This window comes from Sabethes cyaneus, chromosome 3, assembly GCF_943734655.1.
Source record: "Sabethes cyaneus chromosome 3, idSabCyanKW18_F2, whole genome shotgun sequence".
NCBI classification, from domain to species: Eukaryota; Metazoa; Arthropoda; class Insecta; order Diptera; family Culicidae; genus Sabethes; species Sabethes cyaneus.
In genome coordinates, this window is record NC_071355.1 from 197,581,005 (window position 1) to 197,601,074 (window position 20,070).

Sequence of the window (20,070 nt, forward strand, 5' to 3'; positions counted from 1 at the left end):
TAATTCGACAACATTATACAAGATACAACTCGAATACAACCCGACGCCGTAGAAAAACGCAAAAAATAGTGTTATTTTGAATTCACCGTATCCGAAAACTCCTAAGTTTTTTCCACTGAATTTCTCGGAGTGTAAAACATTGAACATCAGGTGGGTTTAAAACCACTCCATCGGCAGGCAACCATGTTTTCGTCGCATCATGTTGCATCAAAAGCCTCAACAATGAAGCAGGTGAAATTTTGTCCGCGAGTATATACTAGGGATGGAAAATCTCAAAAACTACTGATAGTTATCAGTAAACGAAAATATCACTAAATATCAGCAAGGTTTCGCTGTTATTGATGTTTACTGATACAGTTACGTCGTCCCGTTAGAAAAATTAACTAGATTAAATTTATTGATCGGTAGTTGTGTTCGATAGACGAGGATGACACAATATGTCGTTCGTCGTCGTCACCAGCTTAGAGCCGGTGTGGCTCATGTTGTTTCAAGCAGTAATCTCCATTCAACTCGACCTTGGGCCACTTGACGACAACTTCCCAGTCGTCTCAGAACTCGCAAATTACTTTCAACTTGGTTGAGGCATCTTGCACGTTGAGACTCCATGCCCGGTTGGGTTGTTGAAGAACTGTTTTTTCATCGTACTGTCGTCAGGTATCCTCACAACCCGGCCCGGCCCACCGTAGACAACCGACTTTCGCCAGATACACGATGGGAATCTCTTCATGCCGTGCAAGTAGCTCGTGATTAATGTTGATGGGGGCGATATTGAACACTGGCCGTCACTGAATAACCAAGAGATAAATACAGCAAAGATTCCCTAATTGGTGGTTCGTTAATTCACTGTCAAAATGAATCATTTGAGGGGTCTAGAAAAACGATTCAATATCATATTTATTGTTGCAGATCGGATAATCCGCTGGATTCAACGTCACGGATTACGTCTAACTTTTGTCGCTGTTTTTCCCGACGATACAGTCATTGTCTGTTTAAAAACAAACTAGTCATATCACCAGTCGATTATTAAGCATCATACATGAATGCAAAGACAGCAGACCGAAATGTTTACTTACTCCAATTTTAAGCTTAACCAGGTTTTTAACATGTATTCCGAGCCCAAAAATTTTTAAAATAGGAAACAAAAATAATCTGCGAACCGCTCAGGAAACTGTCAGCCCAATTAACGAACACGACTCGATAGTCGTGGCCCGAATAACGACGTCTGGCTGTATACAATGAACATTGATGTACCATCTCAATTCACTATGTACTTTGGTATTAATAAAGCATTAATGTCTAACTAGCTCCGCGCGAGTTTTTTGACGTAGAACTACATCTTACCGCAGGGTGTCAATCCAAATTTGGATTCAACCCAGCGTCACGAAGGAATGAAAGATTTTGAACGCTAATATCTCTGCCAATTATGTATGGATTTTCATGGTTTAGATACCGATCGACTCATAAAAGATGTAGCAATCATGTAATTTCTATTGTAACATTCTTTTTCAATCACTAATTAGTAAAAATTACCGAACAGTTTCAAGGTCAAATTATCCCATACATTTTCTTTGTGATCGCCTTGCTTCACAGTCAGGGACAACAGTTAAATACACCATCTGTTTACTGTGATTTCGATTACTTTATGTTTAGAAAAAAAAAGCAACAAAACCCCATCGTCCCAATAGGTCGAAGATTCTTAACGACGTTTAGACTTACACTAATTTGATAACTGTGCTTGGTAAGTATGCCAGAAAGAGTGATAATGTCCTCTCGTCTTAACAAGATTGCTTGGGACTGCGACCGACTAGTTTTGACTAGTCCAGTTTGATGTCCTGAAAGTAAACAATTTTGTTAAAGCATAAAACCACCCCTTCCTTTCAACCTAGTTTATTTTTAAACATTGAATCTAGCCCAAATTGATGTCCTGAAGGTGAAACGTCACAGAAAAGTGAGCGGTAATTTTTTCCTTTTGCCAGATTGTATCCACATTCGCGACTACGAAGTTGCTAATATTTGTTTGATTTTTGCATGAGAAAAAAAGTGAAGGAAGTACTTTTACTTTTGTTTGCACGCAAGTTTTGACAATGGGGTTTCGTGTAAGTGGGAACACGGTTAAAAATCTCTTTAGCTTTCGCAGTCGCGAATAGGTACTGTAAGAATTTTGACGATAGTGTGTCATTCCAAAAAATCGAAAAATGCGAGCGTCACGAAAAATGATAGGTTTTGAGCGCTAATAGCTCAGCGGTTTTCCGATCGATTTTCAATATTCTTACACCAATCGATCGGAAAATCTTCTAAGAATTGACCCAAATAAAGAAAAGTATGGATGTTGATCTATTGAAAAATTGAAAATAATGAACCTATGTTTTACCAGAATTCTCGCTTCTTGATTGGTTGGAAGATTCTTTACGATGATCTAAACCTATACCAATTTGATATCTGTGCTTGGGAAGCCAAAATAAGTGACAGTTTCCTCATTTCAACAAGATTTCTTAACACCGCGGTTAAACCTAAACCATTTCGATGTACTTGGTTGGAAAGTACGCCAGAAAGAGTGACAAAGCTCCTTCGTGCCAACAGATTTCTTACGAAAGCGATTAAACCTAGTACAATTTGATGTCTGTGTTAGGGAAGTGTGCCAGAAAAAATGACACAAGTTCGTTGTCCCAACAGATCGCAAATTCTTTACTGCGAGACGATTAAAACTCGGCGAATTTGATATCTGTGTTGGAAAAATGTGCTACAGCTGTAGTGTTCGGTTATAATACGACTCTGTATGAATACGCATGCTTGCCGTTTCATTAGAAGTGTAGTGAAAAGATGTGCTGTTGATGTTACTACTTTGATAAATGTTACATACAACGCATGTAGCATGTATATATGTTGCATATAGCATGTATACATGAAGAATCGAATGACTACAAGCAAGGATACATGCTACTATTACTACAAAGAGACTTACGTAGTCCTGCGTCACCTATATATGCGGTCGTGTCTTGTACACAACCCCTCTGATTTTTTCGGAACGGTTGTCTTACAAGGAAACACGGCGGTTACAATCTCAGATTATAGCTTGGTTCGACGCATGCACCTTCCAGCATTGGACAAAAGGTAGGAGTCAAAACGACTACTTGTTAAGCGTAGCTACTAATAACCCCCCCCCCCCCTTTCCGCTCCTTCACCAAAAAAGTTTCATTTCTTTCCCCTACCGTCCCTTCATCAATTGTAGAACCATCGTTACAACAAAATATGAGTATTACTTTGTTTACGAATGTGGCTACAATCTAGCAAAGGATTTCTGCTCACTTTTCTGTGACGTTTCACCTTCAGGACATCAATTTAGACTAGATTCAATGTTTAAAAATAAACTAGGTTGAAAGGAAGGGGTGGTTTTATGCTGTAACAAAATTGTTTACTTTCAGGACATCAAACTGGACTAGGTTTGTCCACGCAAATTAGTGATGTCCGAAATTTTCAATTATTCGATTACCGATTAATCGGTGAGCCTTGTCTGCACTAATCGATTAATTCAACTATTCGTGCTAGTGGTGTTCGATTAGAAATATTTGCATATTTCTTTGAATAATTCGATTAATCGAACGATTATGAACGATTAACGAGCATTATTCGGGGATTATACGTACTGATTGAACTATTCGATTAATTCAACTACTCGTGCTGGCATTATTCGATTAAAAATTATTCGAATATTCCTTGTGTTATTCGATTAGTTGAATTAATCGAACGATTAACGGACATCACTACACGCAATCCTAAGCCATCAATGTTAGGACGAGAGGATTTTATCACTCTTTCTGGCATACTTCCCAAGCTCAGTATCAAATTAGCATAAGTCTAAACGTCGTTAATAGTGATGGGCAAAACGGATCATTAGAATGCACGGATCAGAGCTGGTTCATTTAGTCAAGGATCCGGATCTTTAGTTACGCTGAATATAGGGCACGGGAGGGTATTTTCAGCCCATTAAGCGATGACATCTATTTTTTCGGCCTTAGTTCTAGTGGAAGAACAGGTGGTTTTGACGTTCTTTGAATAAAAAATAGTAGATTACTTACAGTCTTGAGAAAATAGTTATAATATATTAAAATTGTATGTCGGCAAAGTATTTTTATTGGCGAGAGCAGAGGCAAATAGGTTGAATTTAGAAACCTGCTGAAAATACCCTCCCGTACCCTATATTTGGGTTATTCTTTATTCTTCAGGCAAAATTTAAGAAAAAGAGTCAATGTTACTCCATAGAGAGAAAGACACAACTCTGAAAAAGATTCTAGAGCTAGAGCTGGCAAATGAGTGAACATGTGTAAATATATCACCTCTGTTTTCTAACTCCTATCTCTACCTCCACGAGGTGCCGGCTGGGGTACGGTAGCCAAAGTTGCGCACCTGGTGGTACGCAACTTTGGTTGTCGTATGCAGACAGAGAAGGTGGAATACTCGCCGTGTGGTGTCCGGCTACCTAATCATGCAGTTCGGCGCAGGATTTTCGGAGGGCGCGGCTGCGGGGTGTAAGCACACCGGGAGAGAGTTATTTTCTCAGCTGGCTTAGCACAGAGAGACTCTTAATCGGTCTGTTTTACACAATCTGCACTTACGCCCTTTGGCGGTTGGTGCCGAATTGTACATTTGGGCAAAAATTGAGCCACGGGACCTGATCCTGCCGGGAGTTGGCAAATCAGATGCCCCTAAGTCAAGGTCTACCTCCGTGCCGACGACTGAATGGCTGGAGGGGTGAAAACATGCCAGTCGCGAACGGAGTGCTTTGGGCATCTTGCCCCTACTGTGCCATGCGGGGCTCTGGTACGGTCGATCTTTGTTGTCCCTTGCGTTTTGTGGGAACAGCATAGTAGTCCTGCCCAATTCCCCTTATGGGTTTTACGCCAAGTGCGTTCTGGCCAACTTAATTGGCTTCGCTTACAATTTACTGTCTGATCTGTGTTGGAGATTGTTTGTGCATATACTCCGCTAGTCAAATAGTTAGAGTCGCACAAATAAATCTTCAACACAAACGGGCAGCAAATTTGTATTTATGCGAAAAACTTTTTAATGGCTCTGTCATCATCGCATTGGTTCAGGAGCCATATTTTTGCAAGGGGTACTTTCATTCGACGGATATTGGAAACCAGAACTTTGCTGTTTTCAGCAAAACTGGTATGACAAATCCTCGTTTGATGCCCAGGGCATGCATATTGTTGCATAGGTCAATTAGTGCATGCCTTATCTCTGAGTTGACTACTCGAGATATTTGTGCAGTCACAGTAGAACTCGTCGTGGATGATGTCCATAGGCGCTATGTCTACTGTTCTGCATACTTGCCACACGATGAACCGTCTCCCAGCGACGATTTCAGAAATGTGGTGAGATACTGCCAATCTAATGGGCTTCCGCTCATTGTAGGCAGTGATGCCAATGCCCATCACATCATTTGGGGCAGCTCGGATATCAATCTGAGAGGCTCTAATTTGATGGAATATTTGAGTAGTACCAACCTTGGAATACTCAACATTGGCAATTGTCCAACTTTCATACGAGCTGGTAGAGAGGAAGTGTTAGATATAACACTCAGCTCTAACAGGATCAGTCATGAGTTGGCACAATGGCATGTTTCAAATGAGACACCAATATCTGATCATTGCTTTATATATTTTGATCATTTGGGTGTCTCCTTGAACGCTGCAACATTTCGCAATCCGAGATTTTCTGACTGGGAACTCTTTGAGGAGGAACTGGCGACGAAATTTCAAGGATTCGAACCGACGATTGAGTCATCGATCGACTTGGATGTGGCTGTAGATGTCACAACATCTTTTATTGCAGAAGCTTTTGAAGTAGCTTGCCCGCTAAAAACTATTAAAACGACTAGAGGAACACCGTGGTGGAACTCTCATCTCGCGGAACTAAAGAAACGATGCAGGAGAGCCTGGAATAGACGTCGGAGGGATGGCGTGGAGCCTTTCAAGCAGGCCCGGAAAGCCTATGCAAAGGCTCTACGATCTTCAGCACGCACGAGCTGGCACAGGTTCTGTAGCAACGTTTCCAGTTTCGGCGAGGCAAGTCGACTTAATAAAATACTGTCAAAATCGAAAGATTATCAGGTTAATAACATTCGAAGTTCGAACGGTGAATACTGTTCGAATGACAATGAAATCCTGGAATGTCTCTTTTATAGTCACTTTCCGGGCTGTGTGGAACCTGAAGTTCGAAACGATCCAGAAATCGTTTTAGGTGGCTTACTCATGGGCTTTTGCTCGGAGACTTGTCACAACTGAAGCGATTGAGTGGGCCGTGAACAGCTTCTCTCCATACAAATCTCCTGGAACAGATGGAATATACCCTATTCTACTGCAAAAAGGATTCAAGTACTTCAAACATATTCTGAGAAGGATGTTTGTGTGTAGTATTGCTATTGGGTACATCCCAACTCAATGGCGTGAAATAACCATTAAGTTTATTCCTAAAGGTGGACGCGCGACATACGAGCAAGCAAAAAGTTTTAGACCAATCAGTCTAACGTCTTTCTTGCTTAAATCACTTGAGCGGATTGTTGATCACCACATCCGCGAAACAAGCTTAGTAGAAGTTCCTCCTTATTCAGCACAGCATGCTTATCAAAGTGGCAAGTCTACAACCACTTTATTACATGATGTGGTGGATAAAATTGAGGTTGCTTTTTCACAAAAGGAATCTTGCTTAGGAACTTTTTTGGATATTGAAGGCGCGTTTGATAACGTATCTTTCGCTTCCATTTTGGAGGCTGCTCGTTATCATAATGTGCCTTCAATAATCATAAAGTGGATAGAACAAATGCTTAGTAACCGATTGCTTTTTTCGTCCTTACGGCAAGCAAGCATTTGGAAGCAAAGTGTTTGTGAATGTCCACAAGGTGGCGTTCTCTCGCCTCTTTTATGGAACCTTGTGGCGGACGGCCTGTTGAGGAAACTCAATGGTCTAGGCTATCCGTCATATGGTTTTGCGGATGACTATCTCATCCTAGTAGTTGGAAAGTGCATAAGAACATTATTTGACTTAATGCAGCAGGCGCTACGCGTCGTGGAAGCGTGGTGCCAAGAAACTGCACTTTCGGTAAATCCGAGCAAAACATCTATCGTCTTATTTTCAAGACGTAGAAATACCAATGGAGCTCGCGCTCTGCGCTTTTACGATTCGGATGTTGATGTTGTGAACGAAGTGAAGTACGTGGGGTTGATTCTCAACTCCAAGCTTGGCTGGTCCACAAATATTGATTTCCGAATTAAAAAAGCGTGCATGGCCTTTGGGCAATGTAGACGAGCAATTGGCAACTCTTGGGGGCTTAAACCCAAATACATACACTGGTTATACACGGTCGTTGTCAGACCAATACTGGCGTATGGTTGTCTTGTATGGTGGCAGAGAGGGGAAGTTGTGACTGTCCAGACAAAGCTAAACCATCTTCAAAGGATGTGTTTAATGGCAATATCTGGTGCATTTACTACACAAGCGTGTAGGGCGCTATATCTCTGCATATTAGCGTTGGTAAGAGGAAATGCTTATCAACTTAGGGACTATATTGGCTCGTTTCATTATCCTTGATTTCCCTGATCGCGGATAAGTTCAAGTTGTTACGTGGTTTTTGAGCCGTAAATCTCGCATGTGCATAGTATTTTTCTATATAAATTAAATTATGGTTGTATATAAGCACCATTGGTATTGTATTAAATTTGTTAAAAAGGTATTTTTTATATCTTAATTTTCGTAGTTACTGACTTTACAAGAAAATTTTCGAATATCCAGCTTAGTCTCATATGACTGATGCTTACATACTTACATTATCCATCTAGCTCCGCCCATCTACTAACAACAATTCCTTTCCCGAAATACTTGTGAAGATGCAGAGGATTCCCTGGTCTTTAGTAGCAACAAGTATTGGACTAACATTCCTTTCCATCCCACCAGGACCCGCATTCGGACGTGGCCGGCGTCGGTATTGATCAGCATGCAGGGACCTGATAAGGTTGCACAATGAGGAATAGCGTGCTGTCCCAAGTATGCTTTTTCCAGCCATCATTTGCAATTTTCATCGGTCTTGGTCAATAACGGAGTAGCAGCACACGAGCGGTATCCTATGCTTATGCTTATGCTTATGCTTAATATCTGGTGCATTTACTACAACTCCTACTGCCGCCCTAGAAGCTATTTTCAATATTAAACCTCTACACTTCCACCTGAAGCAAGAGGCACTAATATGTGCTTATCGACTACACGCGATTGGCCTTTGGCAGTCTGTGGACGGTTCCACTGGTCATACTCGATTGTGGTCGCAAATTGTTGCTGAGGACAAGTTTGCCCTTGCTCCTAGCGATGTAACGCTCATGCGTACTTTCCCATATAGGACTTTCTCAAGTGACTTTCCTCCTAGAGTGGATTGGATGTCAGGCTACATGGAAAGGAAAATGTCCGACTATGTGGTCTGTTATACCGATGGTTCCTTGTACGAAGGTCGCGCGGGTGCTGGTGTTTACTGCCGTGAGCTGGAATTGGAGGAATCCTATTCGTTGGGTAGTTACTGCACCGTTTTTCAAGCTGAAATCTTTGCAATTATGTGCGGAGCTCAGTTTGCACTTCAGAAAGAACTGATAGGCAAGATTATCTACTTCTGTTCTGACAGTCAAGCCGCTATAAAAGCCCTTTGTGCGGCTAATTCTAAATCTAAAACAGTCATCGCCTGCCACACCCAATTAGAAGAACTAAGCATTCTAAATGCCGTTCATCTGGTTTGGGTTCCTGGCCATTCTGGTATAACCGGAAATGAATGGGCTGATGAACTAGCAAGATCTGGAGCAGAAAAGTCGGTTTTCGGGCCGGAACCTGCTTTACCAATTGCGGCATGTTGGATAAAACAAAAGATTCGATCTTGGTTTTCATCTGAACATGTACGTTATTGGGAAAATCTTGAAACTTGTCGTCAAACGAAAAGTTTCATTGTTAAGCCTTGAAGAAGAAAAAGAGTCAATGTTACTCCATAGAGAGAAAGACACAACTCTGAAAAAGATTCTACGGAGAATATCGTCAGGCATGCTTTACGTACAAGCTAGTACTTTTCAGTAAGGCACTCTACGGGTTTTCTCTCATTTTTTAAATGCTTTATGGCTACGGAAACATTTCCATTCAAAGCCCAAATTTGAAATTATTGTTAAAGAACGTGCGAACGTAGAGCGTGCGAAAACGAAGAGCCACTAGATAAGACATAAAGTGAAATTCTAGGTAGAACTGTCACCGGCGAAGTAAAAACTACTAAAATTCTCAGCAGACTAAAAGTTGCACGCGAAGTTAAGACTAAAGCTGGGTGTCATGATTTCGGATTGCAACTATCGAGGCTTGAGAGTAGGGCCCGACAACGTCACCTTCAATTGAATAGCGTTACACAAAAATGAAGCTGTGACTGCTTCGCTTTCAGACTGGCTTCAGTCAGCGTCAGTGAGACGCGTTTCACTTCATCATGACTATCGGTTTTAACTTTTGATTTGTACTTTTGTATCAAATATTCAGGAGCAGGCCAAAAATTTTGAATGCAAATAATTGAATTTAAGTAACATTTCTTATAATGCAACGCATATTATAATTAACCCGTTGAATATCGACAAATCGTGTCTGACTTTCAGTCGTCCATTGAAACTGCCACCAACTTCAATTGAAGCTTGCGTTCTGTTCAACAAATGAAGCAAGCCGCTTCATGATGAAGCGAAGGTAAGAGAAAGTCAGCTTCATTTATTTGTTGCGACGATGCCGGGCCCTGCTTGAGAGCAACATTGACTCGAAGATAGTTCGGTGGTCGGCCGTTCGGTCCGATGACCGTATATGGATGTTGAGAATTAAGGCAAATTCTTCAACTACAGCTTAATTAACGTATAGTCACCAACAAATCATAAATTCGATGATACTAGGGACGAATTGAACCGCCCAGTTAGCTTCGAGGTACGATGCTGATCTAACAAGCCAGTACGGTCTTTTTTAGCGACTTTGACCGCTATCTCGTCGTAAGATCCACGCAAGGTTATCGAAATCGGCGAAGGCTCGCACTAAGAGGATGTTGCATTTCATTATTTCAACATCTAGCGGTTTACGGCGTATGACGTTGCAGTGGAGTACACCAGAAAACTTGATCAACGAATCGCAGAACAGCAGGAAAAAAGGGAATAAGGCGTAAGTGGGCTGTGGAGGCCATGGCGCCAACAACTACGAGGGAAGTGATAGGCACGACGCGTGGAAGACAATCACCCTTATTCTGCGAGTCACGTGACTTAATACGACAATTGTCACTCGCCGTGACTCGCCACGGCGAGTCGAATTGAGTACTGCCACCTAGGTGACAACCGTGTCACCTAGGTAACAACCCCGTGTCACCTAAGTGGTAAACCGTGTCACCTAGATGACAAAGCGACTCACCTCATTCGCGATGACTCCAAATTAGTTAGCGTACGGCAGACTAATTCCAGCCCATTAAGAGGTAGCCAGAACAATATTCAGGAATTACGTTGAAACTATATTTATTCGAGACAAGATTTTTATACCAGTTGATAGACTAATATTTACTGAATATCGGCGTGTATTTTAGTCTTAATAAAACGCTACTGAATTTGAGTTATAGTCGCGAGAAATGATGAAGCTGCTGCGGCTAAATTGAGCCCATTTTCTATAGTGGTGTCTGTGTTTTTAAATCCGACCCGCCGAAATAGCCTGCACAGGGTTTCAATGCTTTTCAAAAACAGATCAAAAGAGTCGCTATTGTCGCTGTTGCCTACATTCCAGGCTCATTGAAGGTAATTAGTTTTGCAGATACAACAACTTGCTGCTGGCGCTAGTGTATCATTGAATCGTTCATATACATTAGCGCCGGTTGTCACTCAAATACTAGCTATGTCAACACGATAGAAGCATTTCAGGCCTCACATACTGGCAATAGTGTGAAAACGCACCATATGCTGGAATTAAAAACAAAATGCTGCTAATGGCTAGTGAATGAAAATTGTCTTATATTTTTATATCAGAGGGGAATTTTTGTGTTCTTCCATGATAAAAAGAAGTAGAATTGTTCTGTGATAGCATATTTACAGCTGTTTAGTTTCTAGAATAGGTAAACGTGATCATAATTGTGTGTTTTCCAAACCATCATCAAGAGCGGATACGCGTAAGCGATTGCTGCTGTTTTTTTCAGCCTGGTTACGTGCTAGTGGAAAAACAGTGGTTTTGATATCTATTAAATAAAATTTAGTAAATTACTTACATTTTTATGAAAATAGTTATAACACATTAAAGCCTATGAGTGCTACATTCGTTTCAGTATTGTTATATAGCGGCAACATTTTTATTTGGGAAAGTGTAGCCAAAAAAGATAATGTATGCCGAAATTAGTAGCGTGATGGGAATACCCTCCCGTACCCTACGTAACTCGCCTTGCAGAATAAGGGAGAGGGTAACAACTTGTTTGATGTTAAATGCCAGAACGACAGATGAAAAGAACCAGGCCAAGAGTCGCATGCTCACTGCGGATCATGTCAGAACAGAGAAACATGTAAGCTTTCTGCGTATTACGTAACCAGCTGAACCAGTCCCGAAGGTTGCAAACTCGCATAAACGCCAATTCCACAGGACGTTAATGCTCCCGTTAACCTTTAACGGACATGAATCATGGACGCTGAAGGAAGATGATCAATGCTTGGGGCTTCTGAGCGTAAAATTCTGCAATTGGTGAAAACGCTGTAGATCGCGTGTAAATAACAGTCTGTATCCGACTTTGGGCGCTTGATGTCTGCACCGTGAAGTGCGTGAGGCCTGCCATTGCCGATTTCGAGCACTGCAGCGAGTGAAGTCTGACAATTGTACGGCGCAAAACAAATAAAAAAATTACGGCGAACTGAAAGATAATCGAATCGTCACTAGACATGCAACAAGTTTTAATTCAACCGATCAATCTGCGTATATTTAACACGAAAATTTATTCGATTCCAAGGTTGATCAACAATATTACCGGGTAAACAAAATTTCCCTGATTGAATTTCGAAATTCCCTGATTTCGCTGATCGAAAAATGAATTCCCTGATATTCCCTGATTTTCCAGGAAATCGACACCCTGGCTATAATAGAAACGAAACAAAGGTTTATTTACCATATATTCCTCCTTTGTGGAACCCCCCTCTTTTCTCAGTCAGTTGCACAACTGGAATTGGTTTAAATACAAAAGAAACGCAACTCCTTTTACTTAGTACCTCTCCCCTCCTTGTTAGGAATTGCCCCCTTGTGACCACTTCCCAGTGCTGATTCCCTAATATCAAGGAACATTTGTGCCAAGTTTGATGAAGAACTATCCAGGTATTTCGGAGTTATGGCATCCACCCTGTTATGAACCCCCACTCCTCCTCTTTTTGTCAATATTTCAGTGCTGATTCCCTTATGTCAAGGAACATGTATGCCAAGTTTGGTGAAGAACCGTCCAGGCATTTTGGAGTTATGACCCTCCCCTCCCCCTGTTACGACCTCCTCCCCTCTTATCAACCACCCCGTGCTAATTCCTTTGTATCAAGGAATACGTGTGCCAAGTTTGGTGGAGATCGGTCAAGGCGTTCTGGAGTTAGGGTAACCAACGTATTTTGGACCCCATCAGCAGCTGTACATAATTTGGACACTAAGTAACGAATGAACCAAGCTGTTAAAGTGACTATAATTAAACAATATAATAATAATAATGATAATAATAATAATAATAATAATAATGTCGAAACGTGGAAAGCAAAGGAAGTACATGGGACGCACCCCCATCAATTAGAGCAAGCGCATATAGACAAAGTGGCATCGAATGCGTGGTTGGTGCGAGGTGATCTCTTTTCGGAGACGGAAGGCTTCATGGTAGCCATTCAGGATCGGGTTATTACGACGAAGAACTACTGCAGGTACATATTGCAAGAAGATATAGAAGACCGTTGTCGAAAGTGCAATTCAGTAGGGGAAACGATCGAGCATGTGATTGCAGGCTGTCCAGCCTTAGCCGAAACGGCTTACCTAGGACGCCACAATGCAGTTGCCAAGATTGTGCACCAGCAACTCGCCTTGAAGCACAACTTGGTAAACTGTTACGTACCCTACTATAAGTACCTGCCTAGCCCGGTTCTGGAAAATAGCTGCATAAAGTTGTACTGGGATCGTGAGATTATTACGGACGTCCTTATACGTGCCAATCGTCCTGACATTGTGATCTACGACAAAAGGAGGAAGCACATTACCCTCATAGACATCGCTGTACCGCTGGATCGCAATGTCCAGTCAACATTCTCGGCCAAAATAACGAAATACCACGGCTTGGCCGAGGAGTTAAAGCATATGTGGCACCTTGAGGGCGTACGTATAGTTCCGGTGGTCATCTCAGCACCGGAGTAGTGCCCTGTAACCTACAACGTTCCCTGGAAGAGCTAGAGCTCCAAAAAAATTTGGACAATATCCAAAAAGTGGTGGTTCTTGAAACCTGTAATATTACGAGGAGGTTCCTGAATCACCACAATTAAACACAACTGGAGCAGACGTAACAAAAAAAAATGTGAATGAGAACCACAGAGCCTAACCCCTCTTGGCATAAAGAAGCCCGAGGGTAAGTGAAAGTTTCCATAATAATAATTTGGACACTTACAGCAAAATCTTATGGAAGTGTCCAAATTATGTACAGCTACTGATGGGGTCCAAAATAAGTAAAATAGGTAGGTACATAACTTCGATGATATCTATACCTATAAAAAAGGATTTCTGTCTGTCTGTCTGTCTGTCCGTATGTTCCTTATAGAATCGAAAACTACTGAACCAATCGGCGTGAAAATTTGCATGTAGAGGTTTTTGGGGCCAGGAAAGGTTTTAGTGATGGTTAGAGACCCCTCCCCCCACTAAGAGGGAGGGCTCCCATACAAATGAAACAAATTTAAGGCGACTTAAATGCTTATTTGCCTATATTTGAATAGCATTGGTGATGCTTATTGGTTACCTGGGATGCTTTCATAGTTACGTAAATGAAATCATCTAAGGTTGAACTCCTCAGAAACTTGCAAAACTCGAGATTGTGACAAAGATCATCCGAGATTCATGATTTATGTACAACACAGGTTAATTTGCGGCAATACGAAGTTTGTCGGGTCAGCTAGTATACAATATTGAATACGGTTTCTATCATACGATGATAAATTTTGTTTTGTGATTTTGTAGAATTATTTAACAAACAGCTATTGATACATTCCAGCGTTACGGGACACCATCCCTACTATTCAAATCAGTTCCTATTTCGTCAAATCACTGGCATTCACATGGAAAATAAGATGCTCTTTATTCAATTATTCTACAAGGTATTTGTTAAAAAAATGGTGAAACAGGAAGCAATTCACACAGCAAAAATGTGTGCTAATTGTGTCCCGTAACGCTGGAATGTGTCTATTTATCTCTCTCGTTTTACAAGATTTGATGTTATCACTGCAAACAACTTAATAACATTATTAGCGTTTTTGTTTTTTAACCTGATGGGTTTATTCCGTTTATTCCAACCGACCACTGAATAAACAAACATTTTCGCGAGCATAAACAAACGTTTTCGGGTTGTCAGTACATTGCTTATTGCGAGGTTCAAACTGTGAAAAAACTCATTGCGAACTCGTCGTCTAAAAAGTGCAACCCAGAGTGAAACTAAGTTCAACCTGAGTGAAAAAATAAACGCTTTGACTGCCGTTCGATTGGAACTAGAGCGAACCTAGATTGGACCCAAGCAAAAACAAAAACGGTGTATGTTACAGATTCGCCTCGATTCTAGGTTCCGGTCTGAAACCACATTCTGAATTGCGATTGACATGTGCTATAGACTAACTTATAGTACAGTGGACTCTCGGAAAAGTTAACTCTCTGAAAAGTTAATTGTTCAGAAAAGTTAAGCGGATATTAGCTCTCATACAACATTCTAAAAAGTTAATTTGAGTTAAGTGAGAGTTTGAATTTATAGGTGGTCCAAAGCGTTCATTCACACAGGTGTGTTGTCCTTCTATCTTTATTTCTCATTTTTCAGTTCATTATCGCCTTTTCACGACTTCATAACTGGGATTAAATTAAACTCTTGTACCGGACAGTTGTAGCAATAGTTCAATATGGGGACATAGTTGGGGTTACCAACCTATTTTGGACCCCATCAGCAGCTGTACATAATTTGGACACTTCCATTTGATTTTGCTGTAAGTGTCCAAATTAAATACAGCTGCTGAAGGGGTCCAAAATACGTTGGTTACCCTACTTAACCCTAGAGCGGTCGCGCTAGTGTACTGAGTACACGCGTTTTCCAAAAACGCGAAAAAATCATCGAAATTTTAATCAAATCACACCAGGTTTTGGTTGTATTCGAAGATCTACTCTTCCTCTTTCTAATGATGCCAAAATATAGCAAAAAGAAATAAAAAAAGTGGTCGAAAGATGCTTGTAAAAATAGTGTGTCCGCGCGCGTGTACTCAGTACACCAGCGCGACCACTAACGTAACTTTTTTGAAATGAAAAAAGTTACACAAGCGGTCGCGTCGTGTACTGAGTACACGGCGGTCAATAGCTCAAGTTTGTGAATAGATAGAAGGATGCGACTTTCGACAAAGTTGCTTATCTAGTTAAGACACATCCCGTGATATACAACAAAGTTCGGAACTGTTTCGCTAGATGGCGCTAATAAGGAAGAAATTAAATTCATTTAGGAATATTTTAGAACCGTAATGAGCTAGAAGGTTGCTATTTACTACAAAGTTGTTTGTAAAACCAAGACGCATTTGGTAACGAACACTGAAGTTTGGAACTAGTCCGCTAGATGGAGTATACGGTGAAATTTATTCATTTGGCGATATTTCCGAACCATGACGAGATAGAAGGTTGATGTTTTCGTTGTTTATCAGGTCAAGAGACTTCCGATGATGGTAAATAAAATTCGGAATTAAGTCAGTAGTAGGTGGAGATGATGAGAAAATCAAATTATTTTCGGAATATTTCGGAATCATGATGACATAGAACACTGTTGTTCGCTACAAAGTGGTTTCTGTAGTCAAAACACGTTAAATAACACATCGTTGTCCTTTTCATCATTGATTGCGTTGTCAATTCCAGTCAATCAACAGCTATTTTTATGGTTTCCTGACAGAAGCAATTGATACGTATTGCTTCAACTATTATCAAAAGACAAGATGAAGAGCACAGGCTGATCAAAATGTTTTTGACGAAGCAATTTCGTCGTCTACATCGTGTATCCAGAAATATCACCAGGAAAAGATTCCTGGAAGCCCGTGCTGCGTTTCCATCTTCAAAAATATTCTTCAAACATTCGTCAAACATATTTTAGAGTGTTTGAGTCCCTATTCTTCCCAGGGTCGCTAGTAGGTTTATTCGAAAATCTGGCAAACACGAATAAATGTCTGGCCAAAATCTGGCGATCAACTTGACCGACGGGGAGGACTTTTTCGGGAAACGTCTTGCCAGTTTTGTTCAACGCAGATACAAAATGTTGTCTGAAATTAGGAGTGATGACTCTTTTGCAGAACGGAGAAACAGAAATCTGACAAAAATCTGGGACATTACCAAATATCTGGAAGATTTTGAACTTTGTCTGGCCTGCAATAACAAATCTGGTAAAATCTAGATTTATCAGCAAAGCAAAACAATGCATGGGTATAAACGTCCTTCAGAACTTGACCCTTCTTTATCGATAGACTTCGCAGCCGGTTATTAGAGTACAGGAAAATCTCTGGGCTAGTGCAAAGATCCTATTAACTCTGTAGCGACACCGCCCAGTCGCTACTCGGACATACGACGACTGGCTTATTGGGCCAGCATCGTAGCCCGGGCTAACTTGGCGGGCAGGGTTAATGGCAACGTTGATGCTTGCAATTTATTATTATCGTGTGCGTGATGATAAAACCAAAGCTATTTGTTTTGCTAACGCGACAACACGACTGAAGTATCGTAAGTGTGCTATTTGGGTAAGTTGAATAAGTATCATGTATCTCTAGGTGAGATATGTGCATTATTCAGTTTGCCAACATTGTCGATGATTCACAAACTCTGTTTTGGAAAAATCGCCATGAGAATACTATTTGCACACATTTTGGTATTCTTTTACTGACCAGATAAACCATTTTACCGTTTATTCGACATAAGCTGAGATATCGCAAAAAGAAATATGATTTTACCAACTGCGACATCTAGCGGGACAGTTCCGAATTTAACCGATCATTTTCAAATTCGTCTTGTCTAGACACACAACTTTGTCAAAAACCGCAACGTTCTATCCTATGATGGTCTTGAGATATCATCATAATTTGACCACGTGCGCCATCTAGTGAGACAGTTTCAAACTTTGTTATGCATTACCAAATGTGTCTTGCTCGAACAAATAACTTTGTAGAACGCAGTAACATTCTATCTTGTCACGACTCTGAGATATTTCAAAAAATCAATATGCTCGTTATAAGCGCCATCTACCGTATCAGTTCCGAATTTTGTTGTCCGCAGTCAGATTGATCTCGTCCAGATAAACAACTTTGCCAAAGACAGCAACCTTCTATTTCTTCTCAGTCCCGAAATATTAGAGATTCTAGAATCATTTGTTTTGGTCGCCATTTGCGCCATCTAGCGAATCAGTTCTCAAACTTTATTATTCGTTTCCAGATGCGTCTTAAATAGATAAACAACTTTGTCGAAAACCGCAACCTTCTATCTCATGTCAGTCCTGAGATATAGGCAGAATTATTCGCCGTGTACTCAGTACACGACGCGACCGCTTACGTAACTTTTTTTAACGCGACCGCTCTAGGGTTAAAGATTTTTGATAACATATTGGAACAGCGCAAACTCAAATTGAATTTTAAATGCAAAAGAAGGAACAGCAGGAAACAAAATATAAGCGCGAACATTGTCAAACCGTTGTCGTAGACTACAAAAAATCAAAAGTAAACTAGTATAACCGACTATTTTAAATTTACTGAAAGGAACTTAGTATTGTTTCATATTATCTTGCTACATATTTCTTTACATTACAACTTCCAAATACCTAAAATGACCATCCTATATCCGAGAATTTTCGCTTTTGTATTTATCATTTTCAATGACTCTTAGGACTACTCAGAAAAGTTAATATTTCGGAAAAGAAAATCGCCCCATTCCCCAATCGATTTACTTTTCCGAGAGTCTACAGTTTGATTTTGATCGGGCCGCTAGGCCAGAGCGGTATGCAAAATAGAGACGATAAGTTCTCATACCCAACTAGGACAGGAATTTTCGGCAACAACAAACGGACGTCAAGTACAAACATATGTTTATTACGGTGCTCATAAATATAATTGGATGTACTTCCTTTATATAGAGGAATTAGTTATCAAACTTTCTAGATCAAATGCATCCACTACACTCTGCTCCTACCCCTGAGACGAGGAAACCCTCTACCGCGACCGCGCAGAACTTTACCGTTCGCCGGAGGACTTTTCGGTCTGAGCGCTTCGATTCGCTCCGTACATCCGGTGGTTGGATTTTCCTCAAACGAGTTAGCGTACAGTTCACTGTTGAAATTCGAGTTGGTTAATTCCGGCCCAATGGTTACCCAACCAGGACGAATGGTCGAATCGCGACCGAAAATGTGCAATCGACGGCGGCCCAGACAAAAATGCTCAATAATATGGAAAATCTCGATAGGTTTTTCAAGACTTCCAAACTCAGCTTCTTCAGAGATAATTAAATCGATATCAACGTTGGCATGGATGAAATCCCCGTCGGTTGACCGACGAACGGTTCCTTTAATCCCCATCAGGCAATGTTCCTTAGTGCGCTGAAATACTGCTTTAGGTTCGAGGATTTTTGAATGCCCTGGAGAATCGATGTTGGTTCGAATCCAACAAATATCCTCACAGCGTCGAAAACCCCATTTCCGTAAACAGTTGCGTCCCATATCTAATCCTTCAGAACTTCCACACCAAAGAAAAACGAAACTACGGTGGGCAGCGACTTCTCCAATATCCAGAGCTAAAATCTCGTCCCAGGACCAAAAATTTCGGGGCGCTCCTGCTGCAACGGCAGCCCCTCCACGAGCATATTCTTCCAGCGGAGGCTCAATCAATATTACGTCAAATTTTGTACCTAATGTTTTAAGATCGAAGCTTTTCAGATCGGCTCGTAGATACATCGGAGGTGAGGCCGTTTCTGAAATTAGCTCATCTTTCAAGCGAATCAGTTCCCGCAGTTTCGGGTACTCCTCAAATCGATCCGCGAGACCTACATCACGAATAAAGTTCTGTGGCCGCTGGCCAGTGTCCACAAAATGTTGGCAGTAATCGTTATGAGGGTTAGACGATTGCGTTCCCTAAAATAGCATATCGATCAAACGGTTATTTTACCATCCCGGACGCTTACCTTTAGAAAAGTAGAAGAGTCACGGTACACCATTCCTTCGGATTGCGATTTTTTCGAAGAACTTGCCTCTTCGTCGTCGTATCGTTGAGATTTGTTGATTGGAGCATCTTCTGCTGTTCCGAGAACATGTTTCAAATCCTCAACGCTGGAAACTCCAAGCTAGAAGGTAGAATATTAATCTCATATTTAGTCGATACCCCAAAAACTAATCACCAACTTACTGTTTGCGCTAGAAGCTTTTTGCGTTTCTGCGACTTCTCGCGAAGCGACTTAATTACGTCTCCCATCAATGTAAGTGCACAACTAGATACACTATTGTTTTCGGGAAAACACAAAGAAACAATTAAGAAATTAAAACGACTGTACGACCGCAACCGCACGCGTCCAAAAAACTGTAAACCAAAAATCAAATCAACAAGCTTTAGACTACAAGCTTTAACCAGGGGGGATCTATTGCTGTCAAATTCCATACATGTGTGCGTTAGAGTCAGAGATGCCATATTTTCTAAAAAAATGTCTGCAACTGCTCGAAAACCGGAAAAATCGAGCAGTTTTCCGGCTACTCGAATTTTCTGGTTTGAAAATAATCTGCGAAAATCTGCACACTTTTTTAGGAAGTCTGTGAAA

At 41.0% G+C, this 20,070-nt stretch overlaps 1 protein-coding gene across 1 annotated transcript; it reads right to left on the minus strand.

The window, feature by feature from the left end:
• Window positions 1–18,373: 18,373 nt before the first annotated feature.
• Window positions 18,374–19,812, minus strand: LOC128743056 (N6-adenosine-methyltransferase non-catalytic subunit). Its single transcript, XM_053839569.1, has 3 exons — window positions 19,665–19,812; window positions 19,444–19,602; window positions 18,374–19,393 (listed from the first exon to the last, which is right to left on the minus strand). Exons 1-3 carry the CDS (start codon window positions 19,728–19,730, stop codon window positions 18,443–18,445), a joined length of 1,176 nt encoding a protein of 391 aa, XP_053695544.1. The 5' UTR covers window positions 19,731–19,812; the 3' UTR covers window positions 18,374–18,442.
• Window positions 19,813–20,070: the final 258 nt, after the last annotated feature.

Excerpts from the sequence above, each read along its gene's own strand:
- LOC128743056 (XM_053839569.1), bottom strand. The coding sequence starts at position 19,730 with ATGGGAGACGTAATTAAGTCGCTTCGCGAGAAGTCGCAGAAACGCAAA. Across the intron at positions 19,603-19,664 it reads AAAAGCTTCTAGCGCAAACA|CTTGGAGTTTCCAGCGTTGA; the intron begins GTAAGTTGGTGA and ends TCTACCTTCTAG. Across the intron at positions 19,394-19,443 it reads ACTCTTCTACTTTTCTAAAG|GGAACGCAATCGTCTAACCC; the intron begins GTAAGCGTCCGG and ends ATGCTATTTTAG.